At 43.3% G+C, this 14,317-nt stretch overlaps 1 protein-coding gene across 4 annotated transcripts in view; it reads right to left on the reverse strand.

The window, feature by feature from the left end:
* Positions 1–14,317, reverse strand: part of ADAMTS12 (ADAM metallopeptidase with thrombospondin type 1 motif 12) — a 287,771-nt gene that overhangs the window by 112,297 nt on the left and 161,157 nt on the right. For all 4 annotated transcript variants that reach the window (XR_006725097.2, XM_045517090.2, XM_010955560.3 and 1 more), the window contains 3 exons: positions 13,213–13,409; positions 12,550–12,633; positions 1,881–2,005 (listed from right to left, as the gene is read on the reverse strand). Coding sequence is in view for 3 of the 4 variants with exons in the window: in XM_045517090.2 (XP_045373046.2) it covers positions 1,881–2,005; positions 12,550–12,633; positions 13,213–13,409 (406 nt within the window). In the remaining variant the exon portion in view is untranslated. The remainder of the gene's footprint in view (positions 1–1,880; positions 2,006–12,549; positions 12,634–13,212; positions 13,410–14,317) is intronic.

The raw sequence follows: 14,317 nt of genomic DNA on the forward strand, positions 1-14,317 counted from the left end.
CTGGCATCTCATGGATAGAGGTGGGGGATACTGTTAAATATACTACAATGCACAGGATAGCCGCTCACAGCAAAGAATTAGCCAACCCAAAATGCCAGTGGTGTTGGTAATGAGAAATCCTGCTTCCAAACTTGAAATATTCTCCACCGTCTAGTGGGGAGGTTCATCAAAGCTTGAAACCAGACGCCTGTTCTAAGGAAGAAAAATGATCATAATAAGAAAAAAAGAGCAGATCCCTCATATTCTTATTGGGTAAAAGTTAAGAATATGTCTATTTGGGTCAAACTACCTAGATTTAAGTCCCAGCTGTACCTGTTAAAAGCAGTGAGATTTGGGGCAACTGACATAATTAAGCCTCAGTTTCCCCATCTGTGAAAGAGGAATGATTGATGGTCATGAACTTCCAGGGTGGTCGTGGGGATTAAATGGAGTGATGCTTGTTCTACCAGCTGTAGCACGGCGCCTGGCCCATGTCAAATTCTCTCCAAACGCCAGCTCTCGTTAACCCACTCATTTCTTCATGTGAGAGTCAGAGGAGAAACTACGTCTGCTTTCAGGGAGAGCAAAGAGACGCAGCTGAGATGCAGCCGCCCAGGGCCAATGCTGGTCCCAGAACCCAGGGTTCTTCCCTCTAGCCAGGTCCTGCCGACACCGAAGTCTTCCCCGGTCACTTGCCTGGGTCCTCATGGTCCCTGGCTGCCTGCTGGCTCCCCAAGGCCCCTGTGCTTACATCCCATACCCCCACCAGCCTATTTCCCAGGGGAGCTATGATCAATCCAGATGTCATACGTCCTAATGAACTTAACGCAATAGGTTTATGTCACGGACTTAATTTGGAACATGGTTACATTCAACCAAACTCTTGATACCATCACTTAAAAGAGTGATTCTGATCATTGGAGTTGCAGGTCAGGGTAAGACAGACTCTTGGATAGGGTGGGGGTTGGTTATCATCCCCTGTAGGCATCCTATGCACTGGGATGATCCTGTCAAAGGGACAAATGTCAAGCCAAGATGTTCAGGGGAAGCCTGTCCTCCCCAGGGACAACACACATACACCTAGGGTCTTCCTGTGCCCGAAATTTTCTGTGGCTGGAGGGCCAGGCCGAAGAGCCTCTTCCATTACACATCCCTGGATTTCAAGATGTCTCTGAATCTGCACAGAAGTGCCTAGTGAGCACCTACTTCCCCCATTAATGTAAGAACTTCATTGGTCTGGATTAAGGCAGCATCTGTTATATAGCAGGAGCTCAATAAATATTTATTGACTCAATGAGCAAACATAGCCTTCTAAGAGCCTGGGTTGACCAGGAGCGGCCACTAGCTTTACAAACCTGTGAGCCCTAGGTTATTAGCACCACAGGGAGAACAAAACAGTGTCTTCGTGAGGGTCAGAGGGAGAAAGTTACTAGCAAACCACCCTGCCTACTCAGGGGAGGACCTTCTCCCCATATTCTGTCTTCAACATCAGTCAGGGATGGGTTAAAGACACTTGCAGGTTTCTTAACTGAAGAAAATTAAAAAAAAAAAAAAAAGGATGAGAAATCCCTTGATTAAGAGTTATGGGACTCTAATGAGGATCTGCAAACAAGCCTCCTGATTGTTTACAGAGCTGCACCGAGAAGCCAATTTTAAGGATGACATCATCATCGGAATGGGAAAGAGGTCTGCATTTGCCAGCAGATTCAGTTTATTAACACAGAGAGTTGTGCACATTTAGCAAGTGTGCTAACTGCTCCCTGACTGGTTTGGGAGTCAGGAGTTGTCCAGTTCATAGAAGCTGCCTTTTAAATAACCAAGAGCAGCAAAGAGTAGCAACCTTTTCACCTGCCAGCCCTCCCTGCCTTGCAGCCCCTGGCTTCCGCATAGTCTCTGGGTACCTGGTGAGAAGGACGGCCACATCGTGATGGGCAGGGTTGAGGTCACTCTTGGGGTTGATGCTCTTCTGCCACTTACAGAAGCTGGACAGTGTCTTCTCTGCATGGTGAACTATTTTCAATCCTTGCTGGAGAAAGAAGAGGAAGGGATTGGCTGAGGTGAGTTTACTGTGATCAGGGTCCACTGCATTACTCCTCAGAAGCAGCCAAGTGAGATGAGCTCTGGGTGGGTGCCCCAGACCCCTGGCAGGAATTTGGGGAGGCCCACTTACCCCTCTGGGCCAACCCCCTGCTCTAAACTATCATTCTCATTCCACTAAAAGAGCGTGGAGAGGAGAACTGCAGGACAGAAATTATCATTCAAGGGACAAGTAGCAGCCCTCGGAGAAAAACTAAAAATATATCAACAAAGACCAACAGCTGTTTGAAGTTCTATTTCTAGTGGGACTCTGCTTCCTAAGCCAAAGATGCATTTTTATTTCTAACGCAAAATGAATAGACTTTCAACAAAAAGCTTCTTCCTTTCATGAGGTATCCTGCAAGGATGTACTGGATGTTTCCTTGCTCATGGTTTCCATCTTGGTTTGACGTCTATGGGTGAAGGCCAGAAAGTGACATAATCTCTCCAGCTTCTAACCAGTTAGGCTCATCGATGACCTGACAGCAATTAGAATGCTGGAGCAGATGCCCCCAGCCTGCGACACAAGGGCTCCTGAGTCACATCTATGTGGCCCACAGTTACTATTGGAGATGAGAGGGGAGGGATTGTTCCAAATTACCTGGACAAATGCTTGTCACATGAGGGAGAAGGAAAAATGGATGATCAGCCCTAGAGGGACTCCAGTTTACTCTGAATTTCTAAAGGAGAAATTTCTTTCCCTTGCCCCATTTCTTTGGGGTCTCTATACAGAGCCATGCCTTGTACAAGGTGGATTCTCCTTGGAGAATGACTACTTCCATTGGCCTACTCTAATCTGAGTCTATTATTCTGGGCTCAACCCAAGAACTTTTGGGCAATTTCTACATAAAACTATGAGCTTGCTTCTCTGTATTATGCATTTTACTAAGGCCCACACCCAATTCATACAAGGCCTGAGAGGCTTCAGGTGCCTGTTGGAGGTACTGCCGGGACCCCCACCCACACTGACTACCACAGAACTCTTTCCCTTCATGAGAACACAGAAAGTGGCTCAACACTCATGAAAACTCACTGAACCTCTTAGTGTAAAAATTAAAATAGAAGAAAGAGCCTTCAGTATTTAATAATCCTCATCATTATATCATTCATTATATGATGTATGGTGGAGGAGGAGGAGTTCTAGGGGGTTGGCTGGCCACGGGGGAGTCAGTCTCCTGTTCAACTAGTCAAGCTGGAGTTAGAATAGAAACCCTACTGGAACAAATATCCTAGCTCCATCATAAGGAACTGGCCAGGAGGCATGAATCAGGGATGGAAAGGAAGAAAAGAGAAGGAAATAAAAGGGGCAGGTGGAGGGAAGAAGGAAAGGAAAGGAGAAAAAGAAGAAAACATTTCTTGATCGTTTACTATACTTTCACACATATTCTCTTGTTTAATTGCATCTTCTCAGCATTATTTGTAAATAAAGCATTGTTATTTTCATTGTGTAAGAGGAAATTAAACCTCAGAGAAGTGAAGAACTAGCTCATGGTCACTCAGCTCAGTGACTGAATCAAAGACTATGAGAACGAGGGCTCCTCGACGAAGCTGTGGTTCTCTAACTGGTGACCAGCCTCATTGGTTGGTGTCTTAATTCTCGCTCCTGCAGACAGGAAGGCAGGTCATCAAACAAAGCATCAGCTGTTAGATTTCTCGGAGGTCTGTTTTAAACTCTACACTTGTTTGTTTGTTCATTTGTTTTTTGAGGGGAGAAAGTCTCTAAAAGAATACCCATGAATCAAAAAATAATGCCATTTTGCATTGTTCCAATGAAAATGAAAACGGTAGAAATCTAACAAAACAGGAACAGGATCTGTATCCTGAAAATTACAAAATGCCGATGAAAGACATGAGCCTTGATCTAAACATCACACCTTACACAAAAATGAACTGAAGATCGATCATAGATAGAAATGTAAAATGTTAAGATGATAAAACTTTTAGAAAAAAAATATAGGGAAATTCTTGGGTCCTGAGAGCTAGGCAAAGAGTTCAGAGACTGGACACCAGTCAGACAATCCAGCAAAGGACAAATGGAAAAACTGGATCTCGTCAAAATGAAAAGCTTTGGCTCTGAGAGAAGTGCTGTGAAGAGGAGGAAAAGATAAACTACAAAGAGGGAGAACGTGTTTGTAAGCCACAGGACCTTATACACAGAAAATATAAAAAGATACCTATATATACATAAAGATCTCCCAACAGCAAAAGAACAATTAGAAAACAGGCAAAAGGCAAGAAGAGACACTCCACTGAAGGGCATACACAGATGGCAAATAAGCGCAGGGAAAGATGCTCAGCGTTACCAGCCATCATTTAACTGCAATCATTGAATTGCAGATTGAAACCACTATGAGATAGTACTGTATGCCTGAATGACTAACATTAAAATTAGTGACAGCACCCAAACAATGGTAAAAACATGGTAAAAGTGGATCACTCAGACACTGTTGGTGAGAATGTGAAATGCTACAGCCCCTATGAAAAACAGTTTGAGATTTCTTACAAAACCAAACATGCAACTACCATATGACCCAGCGACTGCATGCTTAGACATTATCCCAGAGAAATGAAGATTTACACTCACATAAAGCCCTGCAGTGGAATGTTTATAGCGGCTTCATGAATAATAGCAAAAAAACTGGAAACGATCCAAATGTCCCTCAATGAGTGAATGGTTAAATAAACTGATGTCTACCATGGAATGCTACTCAGAAATAAAAAGGAGTAAATTCTCAATGCACACAACTTGGATGGATCTCAAGAGAATTACGCTGAATGAGGAAAATCCAATCTCAAGAGATTACACAGTGTACAATTCCACTTATATAACATTCTTGAAGTGACAACATTAGAGAGATGGAGAACAGATTAGGGGCTTTCTAGGAGTTAGGGCTGTAAGCAGAAGGATCTACAAAAGAGGAGCATGAGAGGGATCTTTGTAATGGAACTGTTCTGTATTCCGATGAAGGTCACAGAAATCTATACATGTTAAAATGGTAAGAACTAAATGTAAACACACGCCTGACGCACACACCAAACAGTGCTTATAAAACTGGTGAAATCTGAATAAGGTAGGTGGTTTGTTTGAGTATTGATTTGTTGGTTCTGATATTATTCCAAAGTTATGCAGGACGTTACCATTGGGGGAAAGTGGGTAGAGGATATAAGGGATTTCTCTGTACTATTTCTTACAACTGCATGTGAATCTAGAATTATCTCCAAAAAATATTGGTATCTTAAAAATAATAACTGGCCTGAATCAAGGCTGGGAGGGTTGCAACAGGAGGTCTTATAAAGCACTTTTCAGTATACTTTGGTGTGGGTTACTTACCAGTTCATCATGTGTGAATCCCATATTTTGATTCAAAGGGAACCTTTCAGATGGGTTACACTGGGTGGGCAGAGACCCTCTGCCATTTCCCCCACCCCCTTATGTTAGTTTTTCTTTGGGCTGCTTCCTCTACCTAGAATGCCTTTCCTCTCCTCTTTTATCCCCTTTAACTTACTCAATATTCCATTAATTCTTTGACTCAGCTGGGGCATTTCCAGGAAGCTTCCCTGCCCCCAGTCTGGATTAGTCTCCTACAAATGTATCTCGTGCACCGTGGCTCACAGCCCCTGCGGCCCTACGTTAAAATGTTAAACTCGTGTGCCCGTTTCCTCCTCAGCTCCTCCAGGACAAGGACTGGCGTTTATTCCTTCTTATCTCAAGTACAGTGCACAGCCTGGCATTCTTAGCATACCGACAAAACAGAGGACGCCCATCGCTCCTCAAGGAATGGAGAAACGGCAAAGCATACATCCATGAAGCCAGACAAAAGTGAAGATTCTGTGGCTGAGAGGTTCTGTGGCGAGTTAGCAAAGAGGCAAGAACTGCTGATTAGAGAAGAGGAAGGTAAGGGGCCAGAGGTTTAAGAATAAAGCATAAAATATGGAATAGTAATTCTGCTGCCTGTAATAGGATCTGTTGGGAAACAGTTTTACACAGGTCTCCTGTGTTCCTGACCTCTTCTGAACAAAGACACTGACAGCTTTTGTGTTTTTTCAAGGATATTGTATAGCAAACAGCCTTGGCATATAGGGATAGTGTCTCCCTCCAGGGAAGAAGGCAGATTTATTTGCTTTCTAAGATAATAAAGATAATGGCTCCCTCCGGGGCAAAATTCAACAAATTTCTTACAACCACCTTTAAGGGACTGGAATTTCCTTATCTTGGGGCTTCTCAGCTGTGATAAAACACAGTGTGTGCACAGCATCCACCTGGGCTGCCTGCATCACCCCTGCAGGTTTTAGGGGACAAGAGGGACAGATACAAACATGAAGCTCACGCCACATGTACTGTGAGTAATGAAGCCCTTTGTCTCTGACCGGAAATCTCATGTCTTCTCCCATTGTCGCATCCATGAAAGTATGGTGGGATGACAAGAAAGTCAAGTCAAAGTTCTTGACAGGAATGAGGAAGAGAGAGAACAATCAGGGATCGAGCAGTAGTGAGAACTATATCCAGGTTGAACCATCCGAGTATATGGGCCAGGGCTGCCTGGTTGTTGAGGTTTTCCAGCCACACGACTCCTGAGGAAGGAAGGAGTAAAGGAGGGGCAAAGGAGCTGGGTGTAAAGAGATGTCAACAGAAGGGATTCGTCTCACCCTCCAACATTTTTACAAAGCAGTTCTGGAATAACCTGGGGGATAATCATTGATGAAAAAAAAAAAATCAGGGCCTGAAGTCACCCCAAAATCTTGCTTGCTTTCTCCCTATGGCTTTTATCAGTTCCTCTTACAGACAAAGCAAGTGCCGTTAACTGAGTTGCTGGGCATTGGTAACTGGGTGCCCTGCCCCTGTGTAGAACTTCATCTACAATATGTGACATTTAACACAAGCTCAAGGACAGCTTCCTGCTTTTCTACTAGACGTCATGACTCTTCCAGGAAGTTTTAACTGAGCACAGCTTTTTTCAGCCCCCTCAGCCTCTTCATCTCCAAGTCTCATAAGAAGTTAAGTCCAAGAAACATTTACTTAGTTTCTTGAATGCACTTGATCACAGGAGCCTTGGTTACAGTCATCAGCTATGCCTCAATGCCATGCAGCCCTAAGCACGCACAACTTACAAAAGAGCTTCAGAGAGATCACTCCATTGCACAGCGAATAAAGGGAGACTTGCACTAAACATTTTCCATAAAGCATCTTCGTCATTATCAGAGCTTGTCAAAACAAACTCCCATCCACACTAATTTTTTTCCTATTTCCTTTGTAAACAAAAATAGATTTCCCTTTTCACTCTTTCATCATTTTTTCTCACCTCATTTTCTCAAGCGAGTCCAATTCACTTCCCACTTCCTCTTTTCTATTCATTTGAGTACGTGACCTAATAGGACAGGGAGGTGACCTAGAGGAAATCAGCAGAGGCTCACAGAAACAGTCCCAAATGGGGGAAAGAAAATTATTTTGCAAGAAAATGGCTTTTTGTCATAAATTGTTCTCTTTGTAACCTCTCTCTTTGTAATGAAAAAAAATTATGTATTGATTTCCTTGGGAATTCGTGATTCAGTGCACAATGGGATTGTTCTCTGCTAGCTAGGCTTAGGTTCCTGGAAGAAAGAGAACAGGCAGAGAAGAAAAAAAGCAGTAAAAAGTTTAACCTGAGAACTTCCTGTGTGTCTAAGGAGTAACTCATCTGACTATCAGCTGAAGAGATACTTGAGTTTTTAAAAAGCTAATGAGCATACAAATTCATTGCCAATATTTTTAGCATTTATCTTGATAAAGAAGCAATTCTAGAGGTTATTACAGACCCACAAATCACCCTGGGGGCAGGGGAAGTCACCAGCCTAAATCTCCAAAGGTAACAGTCTCTTAACTCCAGAGTCTCATAGAAGTGACCCAACATTAAGTCACTCTGAGACCAAGAGAGATATTCTCTGTGGAAAAAGTCATCAGCTACCTGTCTGTCAGCCCTACTGCTACTCCTTCAGCAGCCTGATGCTTGTGAGCTCCACCCCTTGAGGGCACAATGGCCTGGGGCCCACCAGGCTGGCTGCATCCCAACTCACTTCCCTCCCAGTTTTATCTCTACCCTGTTCTTAAAGGAAGTCTCCAACTTCATATGACCCTAGTCTTGTCCTTCAAGGTTTTTCATTTTCCATCAAGGACTTCGGTACAGCTTCCTCATCTGTGAACAGAGTGTAATAGTAACAAGTTTCTAGGGTTGTTGTGGACCTAAATGATGATGACCAGGGTAAGAACAGGACTGATACTGGCAAGTAACACAGACTGAGTGGTTTCTACAAGCCAGACACTATGCTGACTACTACATGAATTAGCACCTTTGAGTCTCCCAGCAACCCTAGGAAGTAAATATTCTTATTTCTTCTTTACCAAATAAGAAATGGACACATAGGCAAGTCAAGTAACCTACTACATGACTAGAAAGAGGGGAGACTGACTATAAATCTGTGCTTGCTGTGATGACCAACCACTCACAGGACTAGGAGGGAAGGGAGCAATCCTATCCTTAACCCCTGGCCCAAAAGTGGAGCAGGGAGGCCTTCGAATAAATTGGCACAAAGTGGAAAGGGCTAGAGGCCAAGTTTGTGTCCAAGCCCTCGAAGGAGAATGGAAGTTCAAAGGATAGGATTAGGGTCATAAAGTGAAAATGAGAACTTGATTCCAGGCAGGAGGGAGGGAGGACAGGAGTGAGAGCAAGTTAGCTCATATCTGAAGCCACTCTGATTCCTTGGTCCTTTTACCCTTACTACCAGGTCCCTCTACCTGGAGTGTCCGTCCTCACTGGTTAATTTCTTCCCATCCTCTAAAAACCAGCTTAGACATCCAAGTATCCTTCCTTATCCCAGGTGCCTCTTTGGATTTTTTTTCTTATATTCATGACAACCTCAATTCGAAATTTTCCATCTTGTGCCTTTGTGCAGGAGATGCTAAGTGCCTTAGAATCAAGAAATAGGACTTATTATATTCCTATCTCTCCCCTCTGTGGTTAGCATAGCATTTGACATACAGTTTGTGCATCACAGCTCGCTCCTCATTTATTATTCTCATTTAGATGAAGAAAAAGGAGAGATGGAGCAATGATGTGACTTTCTCAGAGTTACCTACAGGATGATGACAGAGTCAGAACTCAGGTCTCCCTGCTCAAGAGCAGTCCCCTCCCAGCACCTCACACTGTACTTGCTGCCTGTGGCTGCTACCTAGATGTTAGCTGAGAACTGGAGTCACGGCTGCCTCTTGTTTTTGGGCTGCTCATTAGTCAAAGATGTGAAGAACAGCTTGAGCCATGATCTGGGAATCAAGAAAGTGAGAATCGTGAATTGCAGCTCTCCAGTGAGCTAGCAGTTCTGTTGCCAAATGGTAAACCTTGTACTACTTGGAGATTCTATAAAAGCTTGAATGGGGAAGACACTTGGCAAGTGGGAGATAGGGAGACATGGCTTTTTTTTTTAATAGCAAATCACTTGTGTCTCGTTGCACTTGAAAAACAAGGATGAGAAGAAGGAAAACAATGTAATAGTGCTGGGGCCAGAGAGGTAACAGCCAGTCAAGTTCTTTCAAAGGATTCCACTGGCAGCAGGACTTTGGTGGCATTGTTTCCTGGGAAGGAAGAGTTACAGGGTTGTAAGGAAGCCACAGTTTGAGGTCCTACTACTCTTACTGTTGGGACTGCAGACGGTGAAGGCTTTTCCTTCTTACACCCAAAAGAACCTTCTTTTTATTCTCCCTGTGGCTAAGCACGCACATATGCTAGACCATTATACAACACCAAGGTTTCAAAGTATAATTTTCAAAAAGCTAAAAAACATAATTCTCATACAAATATACTGTGAGCACGTGTTCAAGATCTATTTAACTCACTAGGAGACAGGCAAGGTGGCAAAGCTGGTTCAAAGGCAGATACATGAAACTGATGCAATTATAGTCTGCAAAAAAAATGCTGGCATGAGACTGCTAAATTAGATACAGAATTACTTAATGTTCCCCAGACCAATAAAACCATACCCTTTAGAATTACCTTCTCTGCCGGACACAGTCATTTCTATCTTTACTGGACAAAATCCATTTGTACTCCCTCAGTTTTCTGCATGTTAACACCTAACTCTACCATGTCTAGTCCCTGATCAAAGAAATAATCAAAGTTATATTCCCATGGAATCAGAGAGTTCACACTGAGAGGACACATAGTTTTTGTTTTGCCTGGTTTCTAAGTTTTGGATAAATTTTTTTAAACAAAAGTTTCACGGGAAGAGAAATAATATATCCATCGGTATTCCAAGAGACCCAAAGTATGCGTTGAGTGACTAAGGGAAGTGGGGATGGTGGGGGAGAGGGGAAGGAAAAGGGATCCAGGCTCCAGCGATCATTGTTTTAAAACTTTCTAACCTATTGTGAAGGCTTCTGCTCAGAAAACAATAGACCTAGACTTGAGCATTTTGACCTCAAGTCCCTTGCTGATGGAGATTTGAATGAGACACTTCCCCACAGATCTTAGCTGCTGGTAAAGTGCTATAACTTGCCGAGTCATTCCATCAGCTTGGCTGCTCACTCATTCATTAAATTTGATTTCATTCCTTTTTTTATTCATTCATTCATTCATTCATGCCCAGGCACTATGTTAAGAGTTGGAGATAAGGACAAGAATAAAGAAACACAGTCAACTGCTCTCATGGAGTTCACATTCTGACGGCGGCTGAGGGTGGGATCAGTAAAGGAAGCAAACTGCATTCTGTGGTGGAGAAGAGAAAGTGGGGCCAGCTTTGGAGAGGTTGGTCACGGAGACCTCTCTGAAGAAGCAGCATTCAAACAGAGGTCTGAGAGGTGAGCAGGTGCCAGCCACAAGCAGAGCCAGGACAGGGGTGTTCCGGGCATCGGGAACCTCAAGTGTGCAGGCCAAGAGGCTGAAGAGTGCCTTGTGTGTCCCAGAACCTACGTGAAGTCCAGTGAGTGCAAGGGTGAGGAGCAAGGCAGAGGGTGGCACAAGGAAAACCTGGAAAGGTGGATGGAGGCCAGATAATGAAAGTCTCTGCAGGACACAGTAAGAAATGTTGACTTTGTTCTAAAAAGAACATAAACCTATTAATAGTGGAGCAACTCAATTTGTATTTAAAATGGCCATTCTAACTGCTACATAGAAATTGGATGATGGGGGGCGAGTCTTAAAATAGGAAGAACATTTGGGATTTTACTGTGGTCATCTAGGCAAGATATAAGGTTGAAATCAACACAATGACCGTTGAGATGTATTCTGAAGGTAATGTGGAGCCGGCTGAAATTCTCTGGAGTCATAAAACCCCCACCCTGGGCTCTCTGTGTGCCTGGAGCCTACTGACACCTTAGCCCCCACTCCCCACTGCAGGACCCCCCACCACCACCACCACCATACCTGCATTTCTACAGGATAAAAACATCTCTTGATGTGTGTTTACCCTAACATTGTCCCAGGAGACAGCCCATCTCACAATACCCTAGGCGACAGGCCTCACACCTTGCCCTTATCAAAGCCGTAAAACCTATTGTTCAGAGAAGTCCCTGACAGATCTTGCAACCAATCAGGTACCTGTGCACAAATTGGTCACACAGCCCCTATTCCTGGTGTGCACAGCCCCCTCCCCCCAATAAAAGACCCTGCATGCCCACCCTCTGGCCTGTAGCAGTGTCCCTATTAAATTTTCCTAAACTCTTCTCTGTCTCTGGGTAATTCTTTTACCAACCTGCGTACCATCACCGTGGTGTGGCCACAGCAGGTAGGAGCCCTGTGGGTCTTGCTGTTGAAAGTTGAAGATAAGAACAGAAGGAATCAAGAATGACTTCCGGGTTTATGCAACAGTGCCTAACAGCACTATTTACTGAGCTGGAGAAGACGCAGGGTTGGAGAGCAGTGAGAGGCAGGATTGAGATGATTTGAGTTAGGAAACATTTCGAACTTACTAAGTTTCCAAGTTTGAGTGACTAGACCACATTAAGGATGAGATGTCAAGTAAGCAATGGAATATGAGTCTGGAGCTCAAGTAGGAGGTCTTGACTTGAGGCATCAATTGAATCTCAGCACACCGATGCCAGGTAAGTCTCTGAGAATGGATGGAATCCCCAAGGCAAAGTGCAGGGAGACGAGTGGGCACAGATCCAGGAGACATTATTAATATGCAAGAGGTAAAGAAACAGCATAAAAAGCCCAATATTTCCATGTCCCTCCTAACTTTTATTAAAACCATCCCACCATGACACAATTTAGTCTGTTTCCACCGTAGGACATTCTTAGTCACTGTTGTCAATCTGACTTGTGAGTCATAAGATACAAAGACTGTCAGATGATATCAAGTATGTATACCTTGGAAATGTTCTCCATCTCACACTTGACATCACTGGACTCCCCAGAAAATAACAAAGACGGGCTTCTGAACATCTTTCTGGTACCCTCAAGAGCTCTTCTGAAGAAAGGAGGTGGGGGTGTGAGGATACAGGCAGGTGGCGGGGAGACTCTTCCTTACCTCTTCTTCTTCAAGCAGAATGAGCCGCACCACAACAATGTGAATTGCATTGCCAATGCTTGGGCTGTGGAACAAGCCGGTGACCTGGAGTCAGAAATGGAAAACCATTAGCCTCACATGGAAAGACACTAGACAAATGCTGGAAGAGGGGACAAAACAGAACTGCAGTGCCCTTCAAATAATTCCTTACCTTACAGGTCAGGGGTTTTTGGTGGAGGGCAAAGACGAGTGAGATACTGTCAAATGAAAAGGTAGAAAACCTCAACAATGCAAGAGGGAAGCTTGACATTAGGGGTTATTATTTCCAGTTCTAGTTCTAACTACCTTGAAGAAATCATGTTCTACTTCTTTGCCTCCATTTACTCATTTGTGAACTAGCATAAATCAATGAGAAAAGAAAAAAAAACATACTAAAATGATCGAGTCACTGGATAAGTAACCAGTAGAAAATACACACTTAGAAATTTTCTTAGGATACACATTTTTAAGAGAAAGATTAGTTTGTCCTGAATTTCCATCCTTAATTATTTAGGCATGGAATTTATTTATAAATATAAATATAAATACAAATATGTATTAGAAGGACCAAAAAGGGGTCTCGTGTTCTCAGTTCTAATGACATCTCTTCACCAGCTGCCCCCGCCCCCATGCAGTCGGACGTACCATGTTCATGATGGTGAGGATGTAGGACTCCACGTTCTCACTCCCGTGGTACTCAACCATCTTCGTGTCAGCCACCACCAGCGTCTCCACCCATCTCTCTTTGCTGATGGAACGCCGAGAGAGGCTTCTGCTTGGCAGGTTGTTCCTTTCCCACTTCTCTCGCTGTAGCTCTTGCTTCCGGGATATGCCAAGGCTGTCTAAACATCAACCAGAATATAATGGGTTAATTCTCTCTCTCTCTCTCTCTCTCTCTCTCTGTCTCTCTCTCTCTCTCTCTCTCTCATATTTCTCACTTATGTTTTTAAAGATGCAAGGCTGTAAGTTTAATTTAGGTTTAATAATGTGCAATAAGAATGCAATATTCTTATATATATGACCAAAATGCAAGAAGAGATCAATTGAAATGAATATGATCAAAATAAGTGAAATCTGGATATAACAGGGAGGCTCAAAAGTACTGCTTTGAAATAGCCATTATCTATTTCATTAAAGAGATCCCTCATTATTAAAAAAGATATAATCAAGAATGGGAACTTTCTCTTTCTTTTCCTTCTCCTCCTCCTCTAAATTATTCAGTGCTTACTGGGAGCAAGGCAGTGTACAAGGCTTTGAAATGCCCAGTTGTTTATCCTCATGAACCTCTGAGGGACATACTGCTATCTCCATTTTGCAAATGTGGAAACTGATGCTCAAAGTGGCTGGTTAAACAACTTCCCCAAAGTCACACAGCCCCCTGTAATATCAGTGGATGATCCAGGATTTTCTATGCCCCCAAATCATGCATTTTCACATACATCATACCGTCTCCCACAGAGTAAATGTGCATAAAACTGGAGCACATGTAAGCTGGAAAAGCTGCATGTGGTTCAAGACATCCTACTTCAAAGGTATAAAAAGAGCTGGAAAGGATCTAATGAAGGACAGTAAAATTAAAAGGGTGACTAACAGGTTTCAGTATGGAAAATATTTAATGTATGAGGATCATAGTTTGGAAGGCAAAACCCAGGAGAGACTATAGAATCATGAAGAAAACTGGAATCATCCTCAAACTCCTAGAAGTTAGAGAAACACCTCTTTGAAACTTGAAAGAGGTTTATTTAAAACC

This window comes from Camelus bactrianus, chromosome 3 (assembly GCF_048773025.1).
Source record: "Camelus bactrianus isolate YW-2024 breed Bactrian camel chromosome 3, ASM4877302v1, whole genome shotgun sequence".
In the NCBI taxonomy this organism is placed as follows: Eukaryota; Metazoa; Chordata; class Mammalia; order Artiodactyla; family Camelidae; genus Camelus; species Camelus bactrianus.